General features: G+C 34.4%; 1 protein-coding gene across 1 annotated transcript; it reads left to right on the top strand.

Annotated features, from left to right (window-relative positions):
* Positions 1-10,003: 10,003 nt before the first annotated feature.
* Positions 10,004-13,100, top strand: LOC122280511 ((-)-germacrene D synthase-like). The gene is made up of 7 exons (XM_043091436.1): positions 10,004-10,274; positions 10,485-10,761; positions 10,995-11,367; positions 11,488-11,706; positions 11,806-11,941; positions 12,112-12,360; positions 12,471-13,100. The coding sequence occupies exons 1-7, from the start codon at positions 10,140-10,142 to the stop codon at positions 12,762-12,764; spliced, it is 1,683 nt and encodes a 560-aa protein (XP_042947370.1). The 5' UTR covers positions 10,004-10,139; the 3' UTR covers positions 12,765-13,100.
* Positions 13,101-14,778: the final 1,678 nt, after the last annotated feature.

The following is a 14,778-nucleotide window of genomic DNA, read 5'->3' as shown; positions in this document are numbered from 1 at the left end:
CGTTCGAGAGTTATCAATCCGCCTTAATTGAAAGATTGATAACTCTTGAATTGTCCAGAGTGGACAGTTTGGAATTGTAAGATCATTCTCACAAACTATCGATTTATATCTGTTATACGTCTAGCATTAAGGTTTTGGCAAATTTATCCCTTGTTCTCTGGATATGCAGTTTCGGTTATGTTGTATTGACGATTAACAAGTCGGTGCACACAACCAGACGAGCATATTTGGAGAACTATGGGGAGATGCTGTCGAAATTTTGTTGGGCGTGACAGATTATAGAGGATAGGTTTGCGACTATGATCTTACAATTCCGAATGGGATAGGACCAACTACCCTGTGTAAGGTGGCATACTCCTTGATTGATACATGATACATGCTTGTTTGTTGATGCACACGTGATTGTTTATAATGAAGATAGTCAGCATGGATAAGAGTTGGATGCGAGTTAACGATCGTTTGGGTCAGAATTACAACGTATATACTGAAGGTGTTAAGAAATTCTTAGAGTTTGCATTGGGTTCATGTGATAGTGATGGACGTATTAGATGCCCATGTAAAGAATGCAGGAATTTGCGCTCTCATAAGATAGACTTGGTGAGAGAGCATCTGTTTGTAAAAGGTATTGACAAGGGTTATACTGATTGGGTCTTACACGGGGAACCATATCCAACTTCATTCGATGCTCCACATGAAGAAAAAGAGATCGATGAAGATGTAAAACCAGATGTTGTTGGAGATGAGTATGATGAGGATATGGAAGAAATGTTAGGTGACATCGGTGCGGGAATGTTTATGAATAAAGGTGGCACGGACACATTAAGTTCAAATGATGGGGGTCATAATACTTTTGCACGATTGTGGAATGTGTCACAACGTGAGCTATATCCAGGATGCAAAAGACACAGTAAGTTGTCATTTACCGTAAGACTGCTTCACATAAAATCAATGTGCCGATTATCAATTAAGGCTGTCAATATGTTACTCGAGTTGTTTAAGGAGGCACTGTCATCAGATAATACACTTCCTCGTAACTTCTATGAAGCAAAAAAATTGAAACGAGGACTTGGATTTGATTACAACGTAATACATGCATGTAAGAATGACTGCATATTATTTTGGCAAGAGAATGAGCAGTTGAACGAATGTCCCATATGCCACAAATCAAGATGGACATCTGACAAACAAAATGTGCCGCAAAAGGTAGTACGCCACTTTCCTTTGACACCTAGATTACAACGATTATATATGTCACGTGCAACGGCTGCAGACATGATATGGCACTCATCAGCCAGAGTTAGAAACGATGATATTTTATCACATCCTGCTGACTCTCAAGTGTGGAAGGAATTTGATAAGGAGCACGCATGGTTTGCAGAATAACCACATAATGTGAGACTTGGGTTGGCAACAGATGGATTTAATCCGTTTGGGAACATGAGTACTAGTCACAGTACTTGGCCAGTCGTACTTATGCCGTATAATCTACCACCGTGGAAGTGTATGAAAGATCCATATTTCATTATGAGTTTGCTCATTCCAGGTCCGAGATCAACGGGAAATGATATAGACATACACTTACAGCCATTGATTGCAGAATTGAAAGATTTGTGGGAGAATGGGGTTGTCACATTTGATTCATCAACAGGCAAGTCGTTCAAGATGCATGCTGCCGTTTTATGGACAATAAATGATTTTCCAGCATATGGAAACTTGTCAGGTTGGAGTACTAAGGGGAAAATGGCATGTCCAACTTGTAACAAACATACTAAATCTGAATGACTCACTTACGGGAGGAAATTATGTTTCATGGGTCATCGTCGATTTCTACCTGAGATCATAGATGGCGGGGAAATTCACAAATGTTTGATGGTACTGTTGAATGGGGCCAACCTCCACCATATTTGTCTGGTGAAGATTTACTTGCACAATTTCTAGATGTTGGTTGTAAAGAATTTGGTAAAAAACAACAAAAGAGAGAACGAACTACATCTGAGTTGAATTGGACTAAGAAGAGTATATTTTTTGATCTTCCATACTGGTCAAAGTTAAAATTACAGCACAGTCTTAATGTTATGCATATTGAAAAAAATATATGCGAATCCGTATTGAAAACATTGATGTCAATTGAAGGAAAAACGAAGGATACATTAAACTTAAGGAAGGATTTGAAGCGGTTGGGAATAAGACCGGAAATGCAGTTGCAAGAAAATGGTTCGTCCGTTTACATGCCGATTGGGTGGTATACATTGTCAAGGAATGAAAGGGCTACTTTTTATGACTGGATAATGAAAATTAAATTACCGGATGGTTATGCCTCGAATTTGACAAGGTGTGTGCGAACAAATGACTGGAAAATAATTGAGTTAAAAAGTCATGATTGTCATGTCCTTTTGCAGCGTATCTTGCCTATTGGTATCCGTGGGTACTTGACTAGAGACGTGCGCGTGACTTTGACTGAGTTGGGTTTATTTTTCAAAGACTTATGTGCAAGGACATTACATGTAGAAGCTTTGGATCGAATGGAACGGGAAATTCCTATAATATTGTGTAAGCTAGAAAGTATTTACCCACCGTCATTTTTCGATGTCATGGTTCACCTGACCGTCCATTTGCCACGTGAGGCTCGACTTGCAGGACCAGTTCAGTATAGATGGATGTATCCCATTGAACGATTTCTTGGGAAGTTGAAACGAACAGTTGGTAACAAAGCTCACCCAAAAGGATCAATTGCAGAAGCATATATTGATGATGAGTGGCATACCTTATGTTCCAAATATTTTCACGGAGTTGACACTAGGTTTGATCGGCCAGAAAGAAACTTTGACGTTGACAGAGCAAGACAACAAAATGTGTTTTCCGTATTTTCCCAACAAGTACGTCTACTTGGTGCAGTGCGTGGTTATGACTTATGTGGAAGAGAATTTGAGAAAGCTCAGTGGTACATGCTGAACAATTGCCCTGAGATAGAGATTTACTTGAAGTAAGTATTAATCTTTTCTTAATTTAGTATTCGCTCATTTACTTTCACAAAATTCTAATAATATAAAATACATGTGGTAATCATCAATTTCAGTGATCATATTAACATGCTCAAGGAACTAAGAGTAAATGATATAGACTAGAAACATGAAGAGGAGTTTCCGAGATGGTTTGAACAACAGGTAATGACATTACATATGCGACACTTCATTCAATACAAATAGAAAATATTGATTGTTTTTTTATTGATATAATAGAAGTTTTATTTAATATGTAGGTTATACAAATGCATGCCAATAATCCAAACGATATATCAGATGAATTGTATGCATTAGCGCGTGGCCCATCGAGACGGGCTACAAGATATTCTGCATGTATTTCTCGTGGTAGTAGGTATCACACAATAGATCGAGATCATTATAGGAAAACACAAAATAGTGGTGTCCTAGTTGAGAGAAGTCATGATGGAGAAAATATTGATTTCTATGGAGTGATTGTTGATATAATTGGAATGAAATATTTGGGGGAGCTTGCAGTGTATCTATTTAAGTGTGATTGGTGGGATTTAAGCAATCCTCGAACTGGAGTACGTGATGATGAATATTTCTTGAGTATTAATACATTAAGAAAATGGTACGATGATGATCCATTTATTTTAGCTTTTCAAGCATCTCAAGTATTCTACTTAGATGACCCGAAGTTAGGAACTCAATGGCGAGTAGTACAAAAATATGCTCCAAGAAATATATATGATGTTATCCCTCAGGCAGAAGGGCGAGTGAAGAAGAAGATGATGTCTCTACTCAAGAAGCATACCAAGAGAGTCAGCCCGTCTTTAATTTGTTTGTGGATTTGATCCAGTATGAGATGATTCCATTGAATAGAGAAGATATTGAGGCTGAAATTATTGATGCGACACTTGAGCAAAATGTTGATTCATCTGAAGTATCTACAGAAGATGAGACTGAATTGTCAAATGATACTGATACAGATAGTGATTGACGAATTATATTTTCACATTACGTGATGATGAGCACTATTTTACTTAATGAATATTATATCAGTTTTTTGAAATTATGCCTCCAAAGAGAAAGGAAGTGCGCAACCCATCTCCACCTGTTCCTAACTCTCCTTCAGACTCACCATTAGAGATTGACTCTACAGAACAAGATAAAATTCTAATAGTCATAAAAGTTATTAATTAAGATTATAATAGAATATTGATTATAATGTTATATATCATGATGACTTCACAGTACAATCTCGTCAAGGTCGAGGTACTACGAGAGGCGTGACGTTGGAAAAATATCGTAAGGTGGGTAAGATCAAAGTTAACATTCTTGATGAACATACCAGAGGCAAAGGACAACCAATAGCTTGGCTTGCATCGCATGTGGGTGCTCTTACAAGTACATATGCACCTTTGGCAACAAGTTCATGGAAGAAAGTCCCCCAAGATGTTAAGGACCTTATCAAGAAGCGTTGTTTGGTAATGTTTAATAAATGAAATTTAATTGGACTTATGATTTTATTTTACTTTAAAGTTAGAATATTGTAAATGATAATATTTTTGTCTAAACTTTTTTCTGTAAGGATAATTTCGAATTAAATTTTGGTCGAAGAGAGGAGCGTAAAACTGTGGAAGAGCTTATGAGTAATGCATTCCGCAAGTATAAGGCGAGGTGTCATGAGCATTATAATAAGTTTGAGAATAGTGAAGAAGCACGCCAACATCCTTTTCAAGATGTGCAACCTTTTGATTGGGAAAAATTTTGTGACATGTTTGAGGATCCATCATATAAGGTATAATTAATTTAATTATTTTAGTCCTATTTTTAATTTCACTTTCTAATATTTTCAATTCTTATATAGGAGCGAAGTTCTATAAACAAAACAAATAGATCAAAATTAAAGATTATTCATCATGCAGGCTCAAGATCTTTCCACCGCCTCTCTAAAAAATTGGTATTGCTATTCTTTTATTTGTATATAATTAACTGAATATATGAATCATAATGACTTTATATCTTAACAAATCTTTATTATAACAAGATTCAGATGCCAATTATGATATGACAAAATTATATGCTGCATCACATACTAATCGTAATGGAGAGTGGAGTCATCCTGATGCCCGTGAAAATTATGTAAGTATTATAATTTGTTTTAAATAAATATATTTGAATATTTATGATGATATTAACTCTTTATCTTATGTGTAGGATAAAATTGTTGCCCTGCGTGCTGAATCTACGTCAGATCAAAATTCCTCAAATACTGATGTTGAGATTTTTACACAAGTTCTGGGTGAACGTTCAGGATATTTGAGGGGTTTGGATCGCTGTGTAAAACCTTCTCCCTCTTCCTCTTCTTCCGGGTCTGCTTCTATAGCTCAAGAGAATGCGAATCGTAGAATTGAAGAATTGGTTGCAAAACAACAAGAGTTAGAGACTCAATTAGCGAGACAAGGAGACATAGAGATGCGCCTCAAACAACATGAAGAAGAACAAGCAGAGTTCAGGAGAGATATGCAACTCCAAATGCAACAGCTCATGCAACAGTACAGGCCTCCAACCAACTGATGGTTTTTTACGTCTAACTTATGACATTATCTAATTATGTATGAACAATACTAGTCTTATGGTTATTTATTTCTTCGCACTTATTATAAAAATTTTGTGAGTAATTAAACAGTTCCTAATTTATGTTTTTCAAATAATATGGATGTCTATTTAGTTTTTTTATAATTATTGGGTTTAATAAAAATAATATTCGTTCGAACGATCGTGTCACGTTCGAATATTAATGGGCATGCCATTCAAACGATAATGTACCGTTCAAACATTAATGAGCAAACCATTCGAACGATACCAGATGCTCAAAAAAACGTTCAAACGCAGGACATTACCATATCATTCAAACGTTTATCAGCACCGTTCGATCTCCCCAACCGTTCGATCGGTTCATTTAACTTTCGAATGTATTTCTATTGATCGTTTGAACGTATCTTGATAACCGTTCAAAAAAACGTTAACGTTCGAATGGTAGATGAGAAGCATTCGAACGCAATTCTGGAACGAATTTTATCCGTGACAAAAAAATCTATCGTTCAAACGGTGAATTTCAAATTCGTTCCAAAAGATATATTTTGGGACGAAATTGTGATTTTCATCCCAATATATCTTCTGGGACAGTGATGTTGGGACGACCTTGGGACGAAATTTTTTCGTCCCAAAAAATATTTCGAAACGAAATCTATATATTTTGGGATGAAAATTTTCGTCCCAAAAAATATTTTTTGTTGTAGTGACTACAACAAATACAGGCTTTTGCTGCATTCCTTTTTTCAGCGATGGTTATCAGCCGGTAAGAACCATATGTTTCCTATTGTATCCTTCGTGTCGACTAATTGAAGTGCCATCAATTCAATTCCTTTTTGCAACAAAATTAGGTCGCAGCAAAAGGTAATGCAGCAAATGTATTAAGTCATGATGCAGTTTGAACAAAACAGCATTAATGTTATATGAAAAAGTATGGTGTCTCAAAAGAAGTTGGAGATGATGAATTCAGCAGGAAGGATATCAATGAGGATCTTATATATATATATATATATGAGGCTATGCGCTTTCTCAATCTTTTAGGGGCAATAAATGTCATATAAAAGGACAGAGATGGATATATATACCGTAACAACCCAACCCAATAGGTAATAATTTTAAAGTTAGAATATTGATAATTTTTATTAGGCCTAAATTATATTTAATGGGTCACATTGCATAAGCCTACGAGTGATAAATTATTAAAAGTGATTAAGAATTTTAATTAGACTCAATCATTAAGTTAAATCCAATTTATTATTTATTGAATGAATTAGACTCCTTTTAGAATTTAAAAACTAGCCATTAGAAATTTATTTCAATTTAAAATTATTACTAATTGAAATTCCCTATATAGTCTCTAACAGTCTCAATATTACATTAAATAAACTACTAGAGTATGTCTTCAATTTCAAACACGTTAGAATTACAACGTTAGAATCTTCTTCACCTTAAAATACCTAAACCCAACTCATATCATCCTATAAATAGAGTCGCATACATTGTTCGTGCATCTACGGCCTCTTCAAGCCTAGACTTTTTGTTTTTAGCTCTCTTTTTACCTTCAGTATGCCGTAGACTCATCCCCCCCCACCATGAAACACGGCAAGGCCACCGTTGTCTTTTCCTCCCTCCTAATCACAACCATTGTTGTCCCTCCATTGCACTGTGATCGATTTTGTGTCGAAAAATTAGGAAGCAACACTATAAGGTAAGTAGTTTGATCACAAGTTAGGATTAGAATACATTAGCCTGTTAAATATATTATTATTAAGAGTTTTGCTATATACAAGCACAGTTGTATACTAATCTGTGTACCAATACTGATTCATTCATATTTAAAATTTAAATTAACATTGTTTTCAATATAATCTATTTTTTGACCAATCACATCACATTGGTGCACAGATTAGTGCACAATTGTGTTTGCAAGTATATTTTTCCTATTATTAAAGCCAATTCTTTCGAAACTAATGTTTATGTACCACACATGTTACGATATTTGAATGCATGTCATTCATTATGTTTCATTTCCCATATTATAGTTATATATGTATCATGCATCTCACGTTGCATAAAACATATAAATTTTTATAAGATCAAGTGTAAAATAAATTCATAACAATTAATCAAATGGTTATTCAAATGCAGGCACAGATTCTAGCTTGGTCCACTATAGTATGCCATAATACTATTAGCGGCTCCTCTTGCGATAGAGGGAGGTGGGGACGTGCATAACCTCGCACACATGATTAAGTGTGTTGGCCAGCTAGATTAGTCAGATAAATCAGATCAATCAGTTAATTCAAATAAATCAGTCATGCAAAGTATAAGCATGAGTATGATCAATCATGATTTTAAGCTCAAGATGAAATATTTTATAAAAATCTTATATTAAGTATGTTTATGTTATGATAGATTTTTTACTAAGTCGTCGATTCATTTTAGTTTATTTTATGTTTTTAAACTAACCTGGATCATAATATTTATGAATGTAGCGATGCAAGACAAGACTTAGTATAAAAAGGCATGACAGTGGCCTAAATCATATACAGAGATTTTAAGTTATGATTTTTTTTATAGCATAGACTTCAAGAAATTTTAATAAATAATTCCGTGCTCTCTTTTATGATTTCAGTATTTTAATATAAAATAAATTTATTTATTATAAGAATTTTTGTACCTAACGCTTCTTTTAGAATAAAAGAAAATATTTTTCTAAGTCTAGTTTAGTAATAGTGCGCACTCTGGCTCCTCCAGATCTTTAAAAATAACTTTATTAATAACTATGGGGAGCACGGTGTTACATACACCCGGCCATGTGAAAAAAGAGATGAAAGCTAAGGTTGAATCGCTCGTATATCCAATCTCAATATGAGTATTACTAGTTGTATTCAAGTGCTCTAAAATAGATGGATCTTGGAGTTTATAATAAATCATGAAGAAAAGGCATAGCCCTCAAAATATGTCTTCCTGTTGATTTAGTTCAAAATATCATACATAAGCTTGGTTTGAATGCCTTTAATTAACTTTTTAATTTACCTTGTGCATGTTATATGCTAGATTTTTCATTTTTTTTTTATTCTTTTACTTGGCACAGCTAGGCGCCAATATTTCGACTCCAATATCATCTCTATATGGTAAGAACTACGAGATCAGGAGCCTTCGATTATTACGCATTGACGGTAGTAGTCCTGTAGCCTGAAGTATCACTACTAAAAAGTGATAAATTAGCAAAGTTGTAGAGCTCAAGTGATAAACTCTACTATTAAAAAGTTTTTTATTGTTTGATAATCATATGCATGTCTAAATTAGCACTTTGTAACATGTTATATTTGTTTGAAAACAATATAAAAAAGTGATTTTTAAGATGATTAGTTCCGTATGCATGCATGGATGTATCCAGTTTCGACAGAAAAATGATCTAATAAGTTTAACTTTTCAAAAAATATGGAAGAAAATGAGCAGTATAGGCCAAAGGAAAATGGTAAACCTTACAGTTAGTTTATAACTTTTTTACAACTCTACGTGAAATTGAGGGTAGTTTTGTAATATTAAAATTAATTTTAATTGAAATGATATAATTTTATTGGTTGTTTAAAAATAAATTCTAAAATAATTATAAAAGAATTATAAGTCATGTAACGATATATAGATCGAGCGGACGAAAATCTGGAAAATCGCTAGAGTGGAGGAAAGTCCGCATGAAGGAGGCACGCGCGGGTAGTTGGAAAGTAGCCAGTATGCAATTGGCTGTTTATGTATACCATTTTTCCATTCAAAACGTACATATCGAACGCACATGCTTTTAATTTCTACGGACTCGTCAAAACATGTGCGATTGACGCCAAATATTGATCCTAGTTAGATTCTTCACACACCTTATCTATGAATATTATACATGATCTGCAAGCAGGCATTGTGGACCGGATCGTAAATCAACAGTAATTTGAGCATGAGTTTTACAAACTAATGCGGGTTTGTAAATTAAGTCCGCATGTACGAGGCACGGGTAGCGGAAAGGTTGAGTTTGATGACGTGAAATCACAAATAAGACAGAAAGTTGGAGTCAAGATTTGTTTACGGGTCATAGAAGTGATCAAGATTGAAGGGGGGGGGAGTACTCGGTCCAAAGAAGTAAGCATGCAGCCGCGCGTGGGGTATTTTGTGACTGCTTGGAGGAGTCCGTAATCGATCGGTTTCCACGAAAAGACTACCCAAAAAGTATCTGTTCTCCAAGTATCTATTTTATTCCCAGAAATTCAAAGGTGGCTGCTGGCGATCGAGATATTTTATTAGATATTTTTATTATCAATATAATATATCTGTTCAAACCGTTTGGGTGTAATTATCGATATAAATTTTCTCAAGACTTTCCAGTATAATTTATTAAAACGTGTGATTAAGGTCTGTAAAGTCATTCCATTCGTTGTTTACAGCATAAATCTTTCTATAAATACCTGAACCCGCAATCTCTTTATGATCACATACTAGCCCCTGAAACTGAAAGCTCTAGAATTCGGTGCCATTTAGCAACACCATCTCCAATTACCTTCTAAAATGTCTGTTCAAGTTTCAGAAGTTGCTGCTCCAACAGCTCAGAATCATGTTATGCCAGAAATTAACCGTCGTTCAGCAGATTTTCAACCCAGCATTTGGGGTGACCACTTCCTCTCATATGCTTCTGAATTCCTGGTAATTTAAGAGTGCTATGTATTGTGTTTACATTACAATATCATATGTTTCGAACTTTCATAAATCAAACACTATTTGCATTTCTCAGTACTGGGAAATGCTAGCTTATATTTTAAGTCCTGGCATTTCAAGGGATAATATTTTAATCTTGAAAGTATGATATTATTTTATGGACGAGTCACAGTGCATATATAACTTTTGCTCCTACAGGAATATGATGTGAATATGGGGCAACAAATTGAGGAATTGAAGGAAAATGTGATGACGATGCTCACGGCTCCGATTGAGAAGCCTTCACAAAAACTAATCTTGGTTGATGCAATTCAGCGCTTAGGCGTGTCTTACCATTTTGACAATGAGATTCAAGAAATTCTACAACAATTGCAGAAGACTCATGAAAGTGATGACCCTGAATATAATGATGACCTCTACAGTGTTGCCCTGCTATTTCGACTGCTTAGACAAGACGGCTATTATGTTTCATGCGGTAAGAAATGCTTGCTTCAATTCCTTTCTATAGGCTTGCAGAATTCTTTTTCAAGGGAAACATAATGAACTAATTAAAGCTTTTAAAAGTAAAAGACAGAACCCATTTCATTATGGGATTAAAAAGTGCCTTACAGTACTATTTAACACACACACATATAGATATATATATATATATATTAATCTCCTTCCATGGGGTGACTTATTTGATGTCATTGGAATGTTGTGAGGTAGATATGTTCAACAAGTTCAAGGACAGCAAAGGGAATTTTAAGGGATCACTTTGCAATGATGTGAAAGGAATTTTAAGCTTATATGAAGCCACACATCTCAGGGTAAAAGGTGAAGATATATTGGATGAGGCTCTTGTCTTCACTACCACACATCTTCAATCTGTAGCATCCCAATTAAGCGGGCCTCTAGCAACACAAGTAACCCATGCCTTGAAACAGCCAATCCGGAAAGGACTACAAAGGCTAGAGGCAAGGCATTACTTTTCTGTATACCAAGAAGATGCTTCACATGATAAAGTTCTTCTTAAGTTTGCAAAGTTGGATTTCAACCTATTGCAGAAAGTGCACCAGAAAGAACTTGCTGACATTGCCAGGTCAGTTATTAAGCTCTATCTCAGAGTACTTGCAAGTACTATGAGTAAGCTAGCTTGTACATAATGATATGATAATTGTAGGAAATTGATAGAATGATTATTTTAAATTATGTTTTACAGTTGGTGGAAAGACTTGGACTTTTCAAGAAAGCTACCCTTTATCAGAGACAGGGTGGTTGAGTGCTATTTTTGGATATTGGGAGTGTACTTTGAGCCCCAATATTGCTTTGCTAGGAGGATGCTAACCAAAGTGATATCCATGACCTCTGTTATTGATGATATCTATGATGTGTATGGTACAATGGAAGAACTTGACCTCTTTACTGAAGCAATCGAGAGGTTGAGATTGAGACACATCCTGATCATATTTGCATTTATTCTTAATTTTTTCTGATTAACAAGGAAAGCTAAATTTCACAAAAACTACCTATTTTACAGGTGGGATATGAGTGCTGCAGATAAACTCCCGGAGTACATGAAAATGAGTTACCAGGCACTCCTAAACGTTTACACTGAAATGGAGCAAAACCTAGGTGAAGAAAAATCGTATCGAGTCCAGTATGCAATAGAATCTGTAAGCATCATAGTTTATATATTCAGAGAAATTAAGCAAAAAAAAAAAAAAACAAACAAACAAACATATATAACATGAAATATTATGTTTGACTATATTATATGTTTCAAAAACATTAGTGTTTGTTCTGATTGTGAGTTGCTTATATCTACGTACTTACGTTGTCTCAGATGAAGAATCAAGTTAGAGCATACCACCATGAAGCCAAATGGTTCCACCAGAAATACATACCAACAATGGACGAATATATGCCCCTTGCTCTTGTTACCTCTGCCTACGCAATGTTAGCAACCACATCCTTAGTCGGAATGGGAGAAATTGTCACAAAGGATTCCTTCGAATGGTTGTTCAGTGACCCTAAAATGGTCACAGCTTCAGCAGTGGTTTGCCGACTCATGGATGACATCGTGTCACACAAGGTATAATTATTTCTCCTTTTTTTTCTTTATAATAATAATTTATAAAATTGCCCTATTAATTAATTATATACTAACATATATAAACAATTCTTCAATAATAATATTTGCAGTTTGAGCAAAAAAGAGGGCACGTTGCTTCAGCTGTTGAATGCTACATGACACAACACGGTGTTACAGAAGAAGAAGCAGTCCATGAATTGATGAAACAAGTGACAGATGCATGGAAGGATATAAACAAAGAGTGCCTCCACCCAACTGAAGTCCCCATGCCAATTCTCATGCGAGTTCTCAACCTTGCACGTGTCATTGATGTCGTGTACAAAGACGAAGATGGCTACACACATGCTGGAATTGTGCTCAAAGATTTTGTAGCGTCTTTAATGGTGGATCCTGTGCCCTTATAAGCTTCATGGCTTAATAAATTAATAAGTTTAGCAGATTGCTCAATATATGCATCTAAATATATAAGGTGTGGGCCAGGAGACCATAGAAAATACGAAAAATTTCTTGATCTCTCTCTTCTTATTCTGATTGAGTAATGCTACATACAGTCACTTTTACGTATTCCCTGCGCACTCTACTGATATGATTGGCTGAATTAATTTTTTTTTAATACACAACTAATCATATCACTGGAGTGCACAAAGGAGTCTACAAAAATGACTGCGCATAGAATTTTTGATTCTGATTATATGACAATTTATTGAATAAAGTGAATCGTGATCTATTCGAGTTGCAAATTTATTATTATTAGTTTCGAATTCTTAATTAATATAACTAGCCTGTATAAAAATTGGTCGTTCTCTTAAAAAATTTATGACAAGGCTCGAATTGGGCTAAAGCCTCGGCCGGGGAAAGACTCCTGGGCCTTCAATCTCGTCCCCTCAACAAAAATTCTTGCCTTGGGGACTGGACCTCTTAAAATAGAGGAACCCCAAACTAACCTCCAGGCTTGGCTGACTAGGCTTCTGCCTAGTCCACCTTAATTACATGCAAGTGCAACCTTTAAACTCTCTGATTCTGCAACAACCCAATCCCAATTACTCACGCTAGCTGCATGCACCTGATTGAAGAAAAATTAACAGTTTAATCATGAAAAAGATGCTTGTGCAGCTAACCATCTGCTTGGCTTCATCTCTCTCGACTCTCACTAAATCTTCATTGATGTTCATTTATATTTTGTTAGCATGGTTTGAATACATTTTTGTTATGTTGTGATCAAACCATCTTGAATCCACTTTTCGTCAGCTTTTAATTTTTAAGGTTACATTTGGATACTGAAATCATCGTAAATTATATATAAATAATAATAAAAAAAATTAATAAATGGTAGTAAAAAATGTAAGACATAATTTGTAAATAATAATAAACTGTTTATGCATAATAGTAAAGTAATCCCATACTACCTTCACTTACCAAACACAGCCCTTTAGCATATTGTTAGTTCAATTCGGCCAACTAAGGACTATTTATTGCACGTAAGCTCCAAATTTAGTATTAAGATATTTTGCATTATATATAGTTTTAAATATTTAATTTTTTATTATCCCTTCTAGTTAGGAATGATTTGATTAATATGATTAAATTATTTATTGCATTGATAATATATTTATATTTGAATGTATTTATGTCTTCATATACCCCAATTCTCCCGATCGAGTAGTCTTGCCTAGTGTTGGACGTACGTTGACATTGTATACGTAATACCGAACTACGTACCATAAAACTATGTCTTATTTTCTCTCGACCATTTCTTTCTCTTTCAATTATCTTTGGATCATAAACTCACGGACTAAAATTATAATTCTTACAATCCATTTTCTTAAATAAAGGACTCATAAATATTATATATATATATATATATATATCAGGGGTGCAACATTCCTCGCTCTCAAAGTCTCCTACTCCTACTGGTGAATCCAATCATAACCGAGAACCGCAAGTAATCAAACGTACACAAGTGGTTCCATAACCCAACGGCGTGGAATATATATAGAGACAATTTTGCTACGTATAAAAAAAAATTGCGTTACATATCAATACTGATTTTTTTATATTTAAAATTTAAATTAGCACTCTTTTTAATAAAATCTACTTTTTAAAAAATTTTATTATGTACAAACAAAGTCACATTTCTTTAATTTACAAAATTTTTTTACAAGTAGATAAAAAAATTATAAATTTGATAAATATATAACTTTTCTTTCTCTTTTAACCAATCGCTCATAACTTGAAGTCTCTATTGAATTAATTATCCTGGTAATCAAGTGTAACAAATATTAAATAATAATATTTCATTTGATATGACTTGATTTATAACATCGTTTACAACATCAAATAGATTTTTTAAAAAAAAAAAAATCAAATAGATTAAAAAAAATAATGCTCTTGTTATTCATCTTTGATCATTTTATAGGG

This window comes from Carya illinoinensis, chromosome 11 (genome assembly GCF_018687715.1).
Source record: "Carya illinoinensis cultivar Pawnee chromosome 11, C.illinoinensisPawnee_v1, whole genome shotgun sequence".
NCBI lineage: Eukaryota > Viridiplantae > Streptophyta > Magnoliopsida > Fagales > Juglandaceae > Carya > Carya illinoinensis.
Note: the sequence above shows the minus strand (reverse complement) of the source record. Positions and strands in the feature narration are given on the sequence as shown.